This window comes from Triturus cristatus, chromosome 5_1 (genome assembly GCF_964204655.1).
Source record: "Triturus cristatus chromosome 5_1, aTriCri1.1, whole genome shotgun sequence".
In the NCBI taxonomy this organism is placed as follows: domain Eukaryota; kingdom Metazoa; phylum Chordata; class Amphibia; order Caudata; family Salamandridae; genus Triturus; species Triturus cristatus.
The window spans coordinates 992,224,410-992,240,311 of NC_140587.1; the positions used below are offsets into that span (position 1 = coordinate 992,224,410).

A 15,902-nucleotide genomic window follows, 5' to 3' on the forward strand; every position below is an offset into this window, starting at 1 on the left:
ATAAGCTTTTGAATCTCACTCATGCGTGTTACCAAAGCACTACACTGGTATGGACTATCTTGCCTAAGCAGTAAGTGGTGACATTCTTTGCCACATCATGGCTATCCTGGGAGATCTGTACTAAACTGGGGCGAAATTTGTCAGGGACTGTCAGCAAGATCTCACTGACCATATCCCACACTGCATGTGAGTATCTTCCTAAGAGGCAGCTGACACTTACTGAATGATGGGTGAGACTGACAGAAGGAAACATCTGTTTTCCAAACCCCTCCATAAGTTTGGTTTACCTGTCAGGGAAGTTGTTGGTAATGAGTTAGGGTTGAGCCAGCTCCTATATGCCTGGACAACCAGGCTTTCATGCGTAGGATATTGAGTAAGGAAGGCAGGGACTCCTGAAGCAGGTCTGTGGTATTGAGATGCTGGCTTATTTACCAGCAGGGTAAGAGCAAGCTTTGGCTCAGGTGGCATTAACATTTCCGGGAAAGCTTCAATGAAAGGGAGAAGTGGTTATATAAATGTCTGTTCAGGCTGCAGATCTTTAGTCCTGACCTCAGTGGATGGAGCTGTAGGCCCAAAATGTCAGCTGCATACTGGATGACCACAACAAAATAGGCTGATTCTTCCTTCCGTTCAGGGACCAGGAGGGAACTAAACCAGTGCCAGGGAAAGAATCTAATTCACTAGCCTCCTGCAAATCCATGCACAGGTTTTTGCCATCATAATAGTGAGCATTCTCACCATCATGTCTCCTAGGTTATGCAAGGTTTTAACTGTGTGACCCAAACAGATAATGGAGGACTTGTGGGCAACTCCCTTGACACCAAGGGGGGGTCAAAGGCACAGACAGCATCAGGGATGGTAAACCGACTGGGGGCCTCCTCTGATGTGTGGGTCCCAAAGGTGCACCAGAGGCATGACGAAAATTAACAACATAGGCTGTACCTGGTGTGATGTCACAAACGCACCCGGGAATTCAGGGTTCATTGGGATAAATTGAGAAATAGATTCCTCAGTAGGACACAGGGACTGAGACCGAGCGGCACTTTGATGGCCCCTGTGACTTTTCAGAATGAAAACGGTGGGAGAGGGAAGAATCGTGCTTTGTTTGCTGCGTTTCTTTTTGGTCTTTAACTTAACCTGATGATTTTGAATGTGAGGAATCGCTTTTGTGGGAACAGTCTCAAGAGGAGGAGTGTGTCAGGGCCCTTGACTTCAACCAGGAGTGGTACTTCTGGACATTACTTTGGTGTTTGGCGATATACAGTTTGGCTTTGTAGTTCCGGGTCACCTAGGGATTCATCAGGAAGCAGTATTTGCAAGTCCTGGAGTGAGCTCTGTATCCACGTTCAGAAAGACAAACTAACATCAGCGCACAGGGGTGGCAAATATATGTGACTCCGTTATCACTGCTGGGGCAGAATGAAGCCAAAGCGGAGCCAATCAACACCGCATGCAGGCTTGCTGGTGAGTTGCACAAAAAAATCTCTGGATCCAGTCTAGTGCTTGACGTATTCACAAGGTGGGGAATCTGTGGTTAGAAGTATCCATCAGAATGGAAAAAGAAATTCTTGGAGTTAAAAAGCATTCCAGACGTATTGGTGGCATTCAACTGTGAGTATGCTAGCACTGTGCTTATTTTCTCCATGGAAATCCTTAGAAATAATTGATAAATAGAGGTATTTTGATATAAAAATGTAACAAAAGGCTCCTGTAAATTTATAAACTCAAATCGGATGGCTAAGAGACAATTACAAAATGCAAGTTTAATGTCAGGGAGATATTTTTATTTTCAATAATATCCATATTGTTGTTTCACTGTTAATTAGTTAATTTAGTATTTTCCCAAACTGATCACAATTAGCTCTTATGTTAAAAAGGACATGAAACCAATGTCTAACCTTTTGTGTTTTTAAATACAGATTTCACACAGTTTAACGCTATGGACTATCTTAGCTGTAGTACAATTTTAAAATAAAGCTCACAATACAAAAGATAAATCAGTGTTTTGTCACTGTCACATCTTTTTCTTTCAATATTTATTAGATGATCTTAAAAAAACACACATGCTGCGAGACAAATTAGGCTTTTCTCTCCAACTGTCCTACAGCCAAGACTGATATGGTGGACTCCTGTTTTAGGTGTGATTTACAATGGAATTTCCAGGCCTGATTAGCAAAGCATTTTCTGTGAGAAGTTGTGTTACTCCAGGCATTCTTGAGGATTGAGGAAAAAAGCCTGGCAAATCACAAACCCTTTTTTTCCTTTGCGTCATCGAGGCTGACTGGTAGAAATTCTGGAGTGAGACAGAACTACTAGTTTGCATTGCGGGATCTGCACCTCAGAGCTGGTCTTGCCTTGAATGCTAGGATTCCAGATTGTACCCAATGTCAACCAACACAATAAAGCATCAACAGTCACCCCAGGTACTGCTTCTGAAGTACTTTTTTTGGACAAGAACACTTCGTTTCTAGCAGCACGTTTATCCACCATACATAAAATTGTTTAATACGTTTCTTAATAATCCAATTTACATTGAATTTCAAGTTCAATACATTTACTTTTCGCTGTACTGCTGACTGTTTCTTTTAACCCTGGTTGGACCCGATGTAAACAGCATGTCCGTAATTTAACTCTTTGAAGCAGTTTTGGGTCGTTCTGAAGCTTATTGTGTGAGCTACTCCAGCAACTTCCCAAAACAGCAGCGGGTAGAAGCAATGTCTCTGGAAATGTATGCAAATAGTAGACATTCATGTATTACTTGTAGATTAGCGAAAACCTTTTATGACTCATCACCAAGGAAGTTAGACACAGGTACTTTGCTTCGAGACAATAACATACAATTGGAACTTTCGTTCCACTGATCATAGTTTCCTAAAACTGGAAATCCTATTACACAGATATTATGATATTAGCCAGCATGATGCATTTTAGAAAAATAAATAAAAAGAATTTTCGAAGAAAAACCGATCATAATTTTTTCTATTACAACATACAGATTATACATAGTTATTGTCAAATTCATGATTATTTAAAATACTTTTTGAGAAAAAGACATGGATTTAACCAAAGACGTTGGGAACTGCCATTCAGTGAGCTTGACAATTAAACGCCTTTTCATGTCTGGTTAAAAAAAGTTACTTGTGCTTTCTGAATGTCCTCCATGTTAATTAAAAAAATGCTAAAATTCAGTAACGGCAATTTTAAGACCATACATCCTGAAGGTAACGTTTTTCTTCTCGTAATGTAGCCAAGGTTTTCATTGCTTCAAGTTTGTCAACAGTCAGTTCACGACTTATTATGTCCAGAAGTGCGTCATTCACATCTTTGGCCATATTCTTAGCATCACTGTAGAAATAAGGGAGAAACAAAGATTTCACATTCCAGCAAACAGATAAGAATGTGTGTTTTATGAAATTGATTTATGAATTGAATTCTCCGGACAAATGTTTTTTTATTGCCACGTTTTTATGTAAGTCTATTCAGCTTAGGAAAAGCATGATTTTTTAATCTTTTATGTGTTTCTCTTTGTATTGCTTTTTGCTTGTGTGCTTTTATGGTCATTGTTTCTTTGAATGTACCGAATAAAGCTTCATGAAATGAAAAATGTGTGTTTTAGCGCATCGTTTGCAGTTTTTGTCTGTTCAACCGGTTCTCAAGAACAAGAATTGCTCGACGGAAAAAAAATTATCTTATTAACTTTTCAGTATAAGTATAATAATTGTAATAACTTTGAAAGGATTGAAGGCTTGGTCGACCCTCTGGTAATCATCCTAGCAGGGCTGGGCAAAAGGATTTGCTGAGAAGTGAATCAGAAGAAATCTGCCTATTTTTTTCTAGTTAGCCTGCAGTGTGACAATGTAATTTAAAAAAACACACACACACACACACAAACCCACACAAACCCACACAAACACACACAAACACACACAAGCACACGCACACACACACAAGCACACGCACACACACACCCACACACACACACACACACCCACACACACACACACACGTTCTGCAGGTTAAATGGACAACAATAGGTGGATATTTTGCTCGAAAAAAGCCTCGGTAAGATTGTGCTACCTTCCTGGATTGCAAAAAGCAGACGAGTGGGGTGGGGACTTCGCACAAGCCTTTCAGACAGTGTCCAATTCAGGAAATATCTGGGAAAAAAAGGAACTCTTTCCATAACACTACACCGCACTACAGGGACAGTCCACTTCCGCTCACAGAACACACCCACTCTTTCAAACCGCCATTGACGGGACTATATAGCGCTCAGCTGCCCTTCCACCATGTTTGTACTATGCAAATACCAAATATACTACAGCGAGCACTGACCCACATCCTCTCTAGCATTCACCAATGCAGGCTGTTGGAAAATAAGCTGTCTAATCCATCAGCATGTGTGATTTGTGTTTCACTGTTGCTGAAACTTTAGAAATTATTTAGGCCACTTCGTAGGCATCGTCTAGGTAGATTTAACAAGCCAACTACGGCACTGATCCTACAGCTATTGGGAAACAGGGGGAGAGGAAACCTGGCCAGGGCTTATTTTAACAAGTTACATGCCTGCTTGTGCACGGAAGTTTCATCCCTAGTCAGTGTCACGGATTTAACACCTTGGGCTCAGTTTTTGTTGTTTCTCAACCTGTGTGTGTGTGATCAAAGTGCAATGCAGTATTTTTCATACTTGAGGCACTGGACCTGGCACAACATGAATGGCACGGAGGAGGGTAGCTTCTGGGAACTAGACCTCTACAGTGATAGTCACATTACTCCTGGCCCTTCTCTCCCTTTCCCTGCAGAATTGCCTTATTAATGTTAGCGTGGGGGGGGTTAGTGGCTAACTCGCAGCAGCACCTGCCAAAGTTCTGCAATCTTGCCACCAGGTGGCACTCACACGGGCCACGTGAGGTCATCCCTTTGTCATGGTTTACAACAGAACACTACCAGACACATTACAAACCAAGCCCCACCTCTCTTGCCATCCTGGTGTTCACATTGCCATCCTGATTCATTGTAATGGATTATAACTCCATTCCTTCCTACAGCCTTGCCATGACAACGTGCTGGAGGTGGATCCCTGTTGTTGCCATGGCTACGAGTACCTATAGATTTGCAGGCCCCTTTATACACATTCTTTTACGTTCTTATTGAGCGCAGCTGCCACCCCAAGGGTATCCTGGCGCTTGACCTTCAACAGTTCATCAGATCTAACACATTACATTGCTCTTGGAAATTGATAGGTCTTTAAATCGCTTTTAAAGGAGGTTAGATCTTGCTTACTCCTGAGCGACAGAGGGAGGGTATTCCACAACTTAGCGGCTGCAAAGCTAAAAGCGCGGCCGCCCATCCTCACTCTGTTGTTTTTAGGAGCTTTTATCAAAAACGCCGAGGAGGATCTTAAAGGTCTGGCGGCCTGATACCAGGAGAAAAGATTTTGGAGCGGCAAAGGTCCTAGCCCATGCACAGCCCTGAAAACAAGGCACGAGGCCTTGAAAAGAATCCGCTGCTGGACAAGCAGCCAATGAAGATCGAATAGTGCTGCCGATGATGACGCAGAGCGTGAACGAGCTAGGGCCAGTTTGGCTGCCATGTTTTGAATCCTCTGCAACTTAGATACCAGGGTATTGGCAGCCCCCAGAAGCAGTGCATTACAGTAGTCTAATCTACTGAGAATAGTACTACGCACCACCTCTGCTCGAGCTCCTAAGGGAAGTAACGGCAAGATTTTACGTAGGGCTCGAAGTAAGCCCATACACGTTGCTGTAGTCTTATTTACAGAGGCATCAAGCTGCAGGCTAGGCTCAAACGTGACCCCCAAATTACGAGCCGACTCGGCGGCTGTCACTGTGCCCAAGATAGAAGCCGGCCAGAAATCCTTTGGCAGCGGGCGGGGGGGCCGATCCAAGGAGCAATAGAGCACCTCGGTTTTTGCCCCATTAAATTGGAGCGAGTTAAGCCGAAGCCACTCTGCTGTTTCCGACATGCACTGGTGAAAGGTGTCCCTCGACACCGCCTCCTTACCCTCAAAGGAAAAGATCAGTTGAGTGTCATCGGCATAGTTGATAACTGAAATGCCGAATGACTTTATCAAAGTGATTAGGGGTCGGAGGTAAAGATTAAAAAGGATCGGACTGATTGCAGACCCCTGCGGCACACCCTGCTTCACCTGGCGTACGGCTGAGCGAAAAGGTGGTAATGCCACTGCTTGTTGTCTATTACAGAGGTAGGATTTTAACCAGCTTAAGGCCAAGCCAGCTACGCCCGCTCTCTGAAGGCGGTCCAATAGGACATCATGATCCACCGTGTCGAACGCGGCCGACATGTCAAGCAGCACTAAAAATGCTGCCTTACCCATGTCGACACGCGTTCGCAGATCATCCAACACGGTGATCAGAGCGGTCTCAGTCCCATGGGCCGGCCTAAATCCAAATTGGACTGCATCCAGACATGAGTTGGTTTCTAGGAAGTTGGATAAGGTTCTTGCGACCAGCCTCTCTACAACTTTTATAGGAAATGGCAACAACGAAATAGGCCTATAATTAGCTGGGCATAGCGGGTCCAAAGAAGCCTTTTTTAACAGAGGTGTTACTATTGCCAACTTCCAGCTGTCTGGAACCGAAGCTGTGGCTAGTGACTGGCAGCAGATGGTATACAACGGGGGCAGCAGCTCTGTCTGGAACGCCTTCCAGAACTTATGTGGCAGAGGGTCAAGATGGGAGCCCGAGGATACACCATTAGCCAGTGTATAAAATTCCTCCAAGGAAGGGGTGGGAAAGCAGGATAATTGTAGTTGCTCCCCTTTAGCCTCAGTCCCCTCAGCACCCGGAAAATAAAGGGGTTCAGATGGAGAGAGCCTTGCCGAGGCCGGTTGGCCCGAGGTCGAGAGGCCATTTAGGATTAACTTAATTTTTTCCTCAAACGTAGAGGCCAACGGGTCGCACAGTTCCTGAGATGCTACAGTAATTGGTACTTCACAGGCTGGATTAGCCAAATTATTCACTAGTTTGAAAAGGGTCTGTGATTTATTAGAGGCCTTGGCCAGGGAATCTTCCAAAAACTTCGCCTTGGCCATCCTTAGGTGGGCTTTATACTCCCGCAGGGCCTGCTTATAAGCCGCACGATCCAATTCCCCATATCCTCTCCTCCAAGCACGCTCCGCCTGTTTACAGCGAAGTTTCTGCTGACTAAGATCACTGGTGAACCAGGTGTTAACTCTCAAAGGCTTGTTCTTCACCTTCCTTAGGGGGACCAATTTGTCTAATGATGTCAAAATTTGCAGACTAAGGGCAGCATAGCTCTTCTCCACAGTATCCTCCACAGAGAATGCTGTGGGCAATAATATAGGTAGACTTGACCCCCTTAACAGGCGAGACCATTGTCTGCTAAATTTAGGCCTAACCGGACCATCTTCACTTCGCAGTTCTCCCGGCAAAGAAATGGACATGAGGACCAAAGCATGGTCAGTCCAGCATTGATCCATGACCCTATTAACTACGACCGACTCCTTATCAGCAAATACCAAGTCCAATATGTGCCCCTTCACGTGAGTGGGAGATTGCACCAGCTGCTCTAGCTGTATATTGCTACACGCTTGGCAGATTTCTCTAAAGGCCGGTTCTTGTGGGCCAGGGGTCGTAGATTAAAGTCGCCCAGCACTATGAACTTAGTATGGGAATTAGATGGATAGACACATGATTGCGAACCTCCTCTGGCTCTATTTAGATTTGTGCATTGGCCCTGGTTTTCACGTCACATGTGCCTCTCCCCTGGTCTGACAGTTATCTATTCTCTGTGAGTTACCTGGTTGTCCTGTATCGTGTGGCCAGGGCTGATGCTGTGAGAGCCGCTCACACGCCCACCTGCTGCTGTGGTGGGGCTCCTACGCCGCGCACCAGGTACCACTCTTTGAATCATGGAGGGTGACTCCTAGAAGGGAAGCCTGACGCTGAGCGAGCGGTGGACGGGCAGCACTGCTTTCTTCCTGCCTCTTTTGTGATCGCAGGTAAGTGAACACTGAGAAAGTTGCTTAAGCCTGGTAGGCGAAGGCCTCACACAGCAGGGCTGCGGGCAGCAGGGTTATGTCAAACTGCCAAAAAGTCCGGGGCCCCTGTGTGCTAAACAACTTCAGTAACACCCAGTGAGAGGAGGGTGAAGCCATGATTTTCGCCTGGGATGCTCGGTCCCCACAGGCCTATGGTGCCAACCAGCAGGCTGTGCCACCTAGCCTGTGCGGGGGTCGGGTGATTCCCTACCTGTAGGGTGTTGCCAGGATGTCCACCTTTTAGCTTGCATTTTCGTGCTAACAATAATATCACTGGTGACGCTTCATTCTCAAGGATGATACAGCCAATGGGCAAGTATAGGCTTGCCAACTCAGCGGCTAACTAGCCAAGCAGGCCTATTTTAAATTTTGCACAGCCATACTGTATACCGCAAATTCTAATGTCTTACTCCTGCATATACTGACTGAAAATAATATGGTCCCTCTCCAAAGATTAAGTTCTGCTCTTCTGATGTGGGTGATGCACCCTTAAAGTGACAAACTGCACTGGTGAATGTACCACTGTATGTGATATCCTGATGCTACTGCCCCACATATGATTATGTCCTTGTCACCGCTTTTATATTTTTCTCAAATGACAAAAAAATATTTCATAACAAATGGAAACAAGGCAAACATGCCTTTGCTTGAGATTCTTATTATCAATGGCAGAATTAAGAAGTAAATAAGTTAATGAGAACATTAATCGGTATTATTGCCAGTACTGTAGTGATTTCTGTGAAAATATTCATCCTTCAATGACATGCGAAAAAATTATATTCTAAAAGGAAGATTACATAAATCCCGTGCTGGTTGATGGCTGTGAGGATGGGATCTCAAGCATTCATCACTTGCTTTGAAAGATATGAATTTAAGTTGTTAGGTGGCTTATGTCAATTTCTGGATGCTACAGAAAAACGTAATGATACATCCTCTGCATGTTGAAATGTGCAAGTTGAGAGGAGCATTCTAAAAAAAGCTTTCTTGAGAAAAGTGTAAATGTCATTTTTTAAACTTGTTCTAGATCTAGATCAACATACATAAAAGCAAAATTGTCTTACATTCTTACATCTGTAGGTGCAGTCTTGTTCATATTTTAAATCTGATTTCAACGGTACCTGAAGATTATTGTTGGTATAGCACTTACAGCCTGACCTAAGCCACAAATGTATATTTTGTTGAACAGGGTTTTCTGGTCGCATGTAATTTAGAACATGAAGGGGAACCACCAACGATGTAAATGTAATTGCAAAAGTATATACTTTTCAATAAAAATATTATATTTTGGATGAAGACATCGCTAAGAGATGGTCAATAATTAATTAGTGTAATCCGAAAGTTTTATATTAGGTATTATAAATGTTTGCAATAGTAAATATCTTTGATTTTTAACCATTAACATTTGTTTGATTTACTATTTTAATTAATAAAACAATAGATTTTTCAACCATTCATTCTTTTAATAAGTGCACATTCATTAGAAAGTCTCTAGAGAAGTCAATACATTTTTAGTGTTATGTCCTGTTGTATTAACAGTTAGGAAACAATGCTTAAAACCTGTCGTACTTTAGAATTTAGGACCGCGTAGGAGGCAGGGCCCTACCCCTGTCTATCCCGGTAATAGTGAACCGCGAATGGTTAATGCGGTATGTACAAGTGTTTTTTGTAACGTTTTAGCTATGGATGCACTGTGTATTCGCTATTTCACATCACTACGTGGGTTCCATTTTGTATCGGTGGCCATCTTATGGTTGCCCTCACATAGGCTATATAGCATGAAGCGAACACGGGCCTTTTAGAGTACATGTGCCTTTCCTTGACTTTTCTGTGACCTGGGCAGCTTGGCTCCGCTGCCCCAGGTCAAACTGGTCTCACGAGTTCCCCGTCCTCTGGCCACCTGTGATTAGCATCAGGGCTTGACACACCATAAAGTCTTTTCATCCTACACGAGCCTCCAGCTAATATCTTTCGCACCTGACTGTTCCTGCTTTCTGGCTTGTTTCCCAAACAGGAGATGCTCATGTTTATTGGGGCCTATCGATATCTGATGTGGGATCTGAGCCTTGCTGTGTAAATAATTGCGGGCTGGCTTAACTGGAATGTGGGATGGTCATCATGACTCTGCCTTTTCGTTTGAAATGTATACATGTAATAGCCATATCGTAAACTAAGGAATGTATGCCTGAGGCAGGATATTCTGTATTTAAGAAGAAGCCCGTTTCTATGATTTTCAGCAGTCTCCTGAGAACATACACGCTGTTGTACTTCTAGGATACCTGTAATTGGTCTGCAGCCAATAAACTGATCTTTGACTTCACCCAGAAGACTGTGTTTCTGTAGGTCTGAAACAGGAAGAACCCGAAGTCATAGGGTGTGTTCCCCTGCACAGCTGGGCTTAAAATACCCAGTACTTCAGTTGGCGCCCAACTCGGGACGATTTCAGCGGTACCGGTCCAAGCCAGAGGTTCGTGAGGAGCTTCGTGTGGAAATTCTGGAGGAAGGCCGCCACTTCATCGACCCCTGCATGTCGACGTGGTATGGAGGTCTTTTCTGCGAGGTTCTCCGCGTCCCAACGACTACGAAGGACTGCTGCCCGGATTAATCGCCCTGTTTTGGACCCTTGACGATTTTGGTAGAGCGAAACAATCGAGAGAGTCTTCTGGTGACGCCATCGATCATCAATATTCAGTTAAGTATAAGCGGAGCGTCTCCTAGTTTGAATTTGGTATCCTCCGGGATCATTTTGATTTGGTGCTTGCAAGTCCCAAAGCCAGAGGACTCGTGTAGTCACGAGACTATCGTATTCGATAATCCTTTGACGTTTGAAACTAGACTAGTGAGCGAAGATGCCTGGTGCTAGTGTATTTGGTAATTGGTTTTGTTTGAGTTGTAGAAGGGATTTCCAGTTAGAGGATTCATGTCCGGTTCCTCCAATTGGAACTCCAACTTATGAGCTTTATGTAAAACATGGCGTAGGCCCCATTGCATATAATGAAGTATGGATCCGATACACCAGAAAGGACGGTGTTTTAAAATGGCCCCAAAATGGTAGTTTCGATACAGATATCTTAGATAATTTGGAAGTTAAATTGTTTAAAAAGAAAGCCCGGCCGGCGATGTTTGATTCTTTCCACCTATGGCGAAAGGAAGCCAAACAGAAGGAAATTAAGCTAGCAAAAAAGAATAAGAAAGAAAGAGGTATGTCAATGATGCAAGCAGCTGTGCAATTTAAAGATAATGAGGAGGAACAAAGGAATGAGCAATTACATAGACAGCGCAAACTAGGGATTGATAAATGTTACCCTGTTTTGTCACCCCTTGTGCAAGATGAGACAAAAGAGAAAGAGAAAGATTCCCTAATGTCCCATTTGCTAAGTTCGCCACCCCCGTATGCGCAAAATGCCACCGCACCTCCACAGCTTGTAAATGCGCAACCTCCAGTAAATATGCCGCAAGTCTTCCCGCAGCCGCCAGCTCCTCCTCAGCTGGCTCCTATCCCTGCAGTGCAGCCCTCTCAAGGGCCGCCAGTTTTGCTACCTGTTGCCCCTGCGCTTCCTGCGACTTTGCCTGGCACGCCAGCGGCCTCCTCTGGCGCTCCTTCTTGCACTACCCCGGTACCTGTATCTGAATCCGTTTTTCTTCCCTCTGTCTATCCCCCTGTTTTCGCCTCAACTTCTCCTTCAGCACGACAACGACTAGCTAATGTAGTTACTAGTCTAATGTCGCCTCTCTTTGGGTCATCTAGTGCGACTCCTGCCATACAGCGTAAGCAATTGCGCAGTCAGCTGCCTGATCCTGAAGAGAAAAAGACATTAGATCATATGGCGCGTAGGTGGATTATTTTTTCATCACTCTATGATGTGGAATCAGTTGTTGACGTTTTTCATCAATGGGATGCCCCGAAACAGAGGTATGTGTTCGAAAAAATGTGTGAAATCCTTTGTGAGGAATTGGATGATCACGGTAGAGATCCAAGCCCGCAGGAGTTGTGTCGAGTGAGATTCGATTTTGGAAAAGGTACGATAGTGGGCCCCGATGTCAATAGAGCAGTTGCGATCTTATTAGCCTTGAGGAATGATGATTGTCAACAGTCGTTGTTTGAACCAGATTTCCCTGTGGGGAGAAAGGGAAAAGCGCGACAATACCCCATGAGAGAAGTCCCTCCGGTATGGAAGGAAGCCGTTGCGGCTGATGCCGCTCAAGGTATTGCTGCTGCTCCAGCACATTTTCAGCGTGTTTGGGTACACGTCCCATGGAAGCGATCTGAGGTGTTAGCACTTAAACAGACATTACCTGATCCCCGTAAAAACCCTGCAGGATATTATAAGGAGTTGTCACAAACTGCAGAATTTTGTGTAATGAATCTGTCTGACATAGATATGCTGTTTGGGAATGTGGTTCCACAGCCTTTATGGGGATCCATTCGTAATGTAGATCACGCTGCAGAATTGGGTGATACATGGGCTAATATCGTTGCTGCAGACGCTAGACAAGTTGGTGGCGCAAAGCCTGACCCTTTGGTGGCAGAACTCCCTGGTCGAATTATTACATACATGAAGACCATAATGCCCGCGATGCGCGTAAATTGGGACAAACTATCTGCATGCAAGCAGAAGAAAGATGAGACAGTGTCCGATTTCTTCACCAGGTTTGAAGAAACGTTTATCGACCACAGTGGTCAAGACATGAGCACTGAAGGTGGCCAACGGTTATTTGTTGATAAATTTGTGCAGAATCTACTTCCCGAGTTGTGTAAGAAATTAAAAGACTCAGAAAGTTCTTGGGCTGTTTCCTCTTCAGCGCAAATACTGGCTACTGCACAGTATTATGAGAATAGAGACAAAGACGAAAAAGATAGAACAGATAAGAAAACGAAAGAACTAAAGACAAAGGTCCTCTTGCAGCAGGCTTATCCACCACGTGGAGAACAGAGTAATTATAGGCAAACACAAGGTATCTATCAGCAACCCCAACAGTTTCAGAATAGTCAGCAAATGAATGGGCATTATCAACCACGAATCCCTGTAGGTCCCAACCAATGTTCATATTGCAAAGAGGAAGGTCATTTTAAATATAGTTGCCCTAAATTAATGCAGCGTAACAGTAATGCGTATGGCGCAAGAGGTAGAGGTGGTCAGCAAGCTCCTAGAGGCAGAGGGCGTGGAAATGCTCCACAGAACGCGCGTCCTCTTCCGCCTCAAAATACCATAAATAGCTTTGATCAGCAAGCCAATGCGACTGGCAATACAGCTCAGTACTACAATAATGATTATTATGCAGAAGACGACAATGTAGAAAATGATGATTACTAGGACTGCCGTAGACAGAGAGAGGGAGTTGTTTCAGTGCCAGTGGATCAGAGTGGACCTTATGTTAAAGTAACTACAGCAAATGTAACGGAGCCCTTTCTGCTGGATACTGGTGCTGCAAAGAGTTCAATTATGCATTCAAAACTCCCTGGCGCGCCTTTGTCTGGCGAAATGAATGTCTCAGTAGGTTTTTCTGGCGCCCCAGTTAGGAACCCGATTTCTAGTCCTATGTCACTTTCTGTTGGACCTTGTGAGTTAAAAGCACCCCTCATTCTAACAACAGGTTGTGGTGAAAATCTGCTAGGATTAGATTTGCTAAAAAGATTACATGCGACGCTATATTGTTCTCCCTCAGGAGTACAACTTACATTAGGTAAGAAAGTGATTTCCCCAATGTATTTGTCTAAAAATGCAATGCCACCTGAATTGTCATCCCTTCCGGATGCCCTCTGGGCCACTGGTCCCAATGATGTGGGTCTCCTGGAAATACCGCCATACGTGGTCACTTTAAAAGACAATGTCAGATTGCCACGTATTCCCCAGTACAAGATCTCCAATGAAGGTCAGAAAGCATTGTTAGCAATTGTCAGTGATTTGATTAAAAAGGGTGTGATTGAAGAGACAAGAGGCAACGTTTGCAATAGTCCTGTTTTACCTGTCTTAAAACGAACGGACCCTTCACAGCCACCTGTTTACAGATTTGTGATCGATCTTAGAGAGGTTAATAAGATTGTTGTACCACAGTTTCCAGTTGTCCCTGATAGAACTGCCTTGTTAACCATGATTCCAGCATCCGCTGCATGGTTCTCAGTGATCGATCTAAAGAATGCTTTCTTTAGCATCCCAATTGCAGAGGAGAGCAGAGACATTTTTGGCTTTAGTTTAAGAGGTCGCAGCTTCCGCTTTAAACGCGCTCCTCAGGGCTACTGTGAAAGCCCATCAATATACAGCCAAGCTTTGAAAGCGCAGCTTGATGCACTTGTTTTACCTAGTGGCGCTATCCTCATTCAGTACGTTGACGATTTGCTAATCGCCGCGGATACTGAAAAGATTTGCAAAGAAGCTACCTTGTCATTGTTGCGTCATTTGTCTGCCTTTCATCACAAAGTGTCTCTCTCAAAGCTGCAATATTGTCGACAAGAAGTGACCTACTTAGGTCATCTCTTATCGAAGGAGGGAAGGAGACTGACCCCAGAAAGAATTCAAGCAATTGCACAGTTGAGTGTGCCAAGAACACAGAGAGAAGTGCGTGCTTTCTTGGGCATTACTTCATACTGTAGGCATTGGATTCCCAATTTTTCCTTGTTGGCAAAACCTTTGTTAGCATTAACATGCAAAGACACACCGAATCCTATCCCATGGTCTGAAGAGTGTCAGAAAAGTTTTTTGGAATTGCGCAACGCATTGTGTTCAGCTCCTGTGTTGGGTACCCCTGACTACAGCAAGCCTTTTACATTGTATGTTCATGAGAAAGATGGTTGCGCATTATCAGTGTTAACACAGCCTTTTGGCGACAGACCGCGTCCATGCGCGTATTTTTCGTCAACCTTGGACCCGGTAGCGAGGGCATTGCCAAGCTGTCTGAGAGCCACAGCCGCCGCAGCTATGTCTATTCGACAGTCTGCTGGCCTAGTAATGGATAACACATTGATTGTTATGGTTCCACATGCTGTGGACACATTGTTAAACAGGACCAAGACACAACACTTAACTAGTGCGCGATTATCTGGTTATGAGCTGACACTGTTAGCAAATCACATACACATAAAGAGATGCAACACGTTGAATCCAGCTACACTATTACCAATCCCAGCAGACCTAGATGAGATTGAGCAACATGATTGTCTGTTCAGAACAGAAGAAGAGACGAAAGGGAGAGTAGATCTCAAAGATACTCCCCTGACTGAGTGTGATGGTACTTTATGGGTGGATGGTTTGTGTTTCAAGCTTCCAAATGATGATACGACTGCTGCATATGCTATCACGACTTTGCACACGATTGTGGAAACTGCACGTGTGCCACAAAATTCGGCTCAAGCAGCAGAATTGATTGCCCTTACGAGAGCATGCGTGTTGTCTGAAGGAATGAAAGTGAACATATATACGGATAGCCAATACGCCTTTGGCGTGGCTCATAGTTTTGGGCGATTATGGAAGGAACGTGGGTTCCTGACTTCGCATGGAGCTAAGATTCAGAATGGCAAGTTGGTGAATGATCTCCTTGAGTCGCTGACCCTACCGTTGCAAGTTGCGATTATGAAATGCAGTGCGCACAAGAAGATCACTGATGATGTTGGTCGTGGTAATGCGTTTGCTGATGAAGTCGCGAAAGAAACAGCAAACGATGTGAAGACTCGAATGTATGTTGCAGGCCCTGCCAGATGGGTTGGTGATGTTGGAATGTGTGAAAACACAATAGAGAGTGTAAAGTCCCTTCAAGCTGAAGCCACAGAGAAAGAGTTAAGCAAGTGGAGAGAAAGTATGGGCAAGTTGGATGAGAATGGTTGTTGGATTTATTTGTCAGAACATAGGCGATGGTTGTTACCTGA

At 44.3% G+C, this 15,902-nt stretch overlaps 1 protein-coding gene across 2 annotated transcripts in view; it reads right to left on the bottom strand.

Annotated features, from left to right (window-relative positions):
- Positions 1–1,762: 1,762 nt before the first annotated feature.
- The window catches only part of MTRR (5-methyltetrahydrofolate-homocysteine methyltransferase reductase), a 399,747-nt gene continuing 385,607 nt past the window's right edge, over positions 1,763–15,902 (bottom strand). For both annotated transcript variants that reach the window (XM_085606098.1, XM_085606097.1), the window contains one exon: positions 1,763–3,345. In XM_085606098.1, coding sequence (XP_085462224.1) covers positions 3,201–3,345 — 145 coding nt within the window. In that variant the 3' untranslated portion in view covers positions 1,763–3,200. The remainder of the gene's footprint in view (positions 3,346–15,902) is intronic.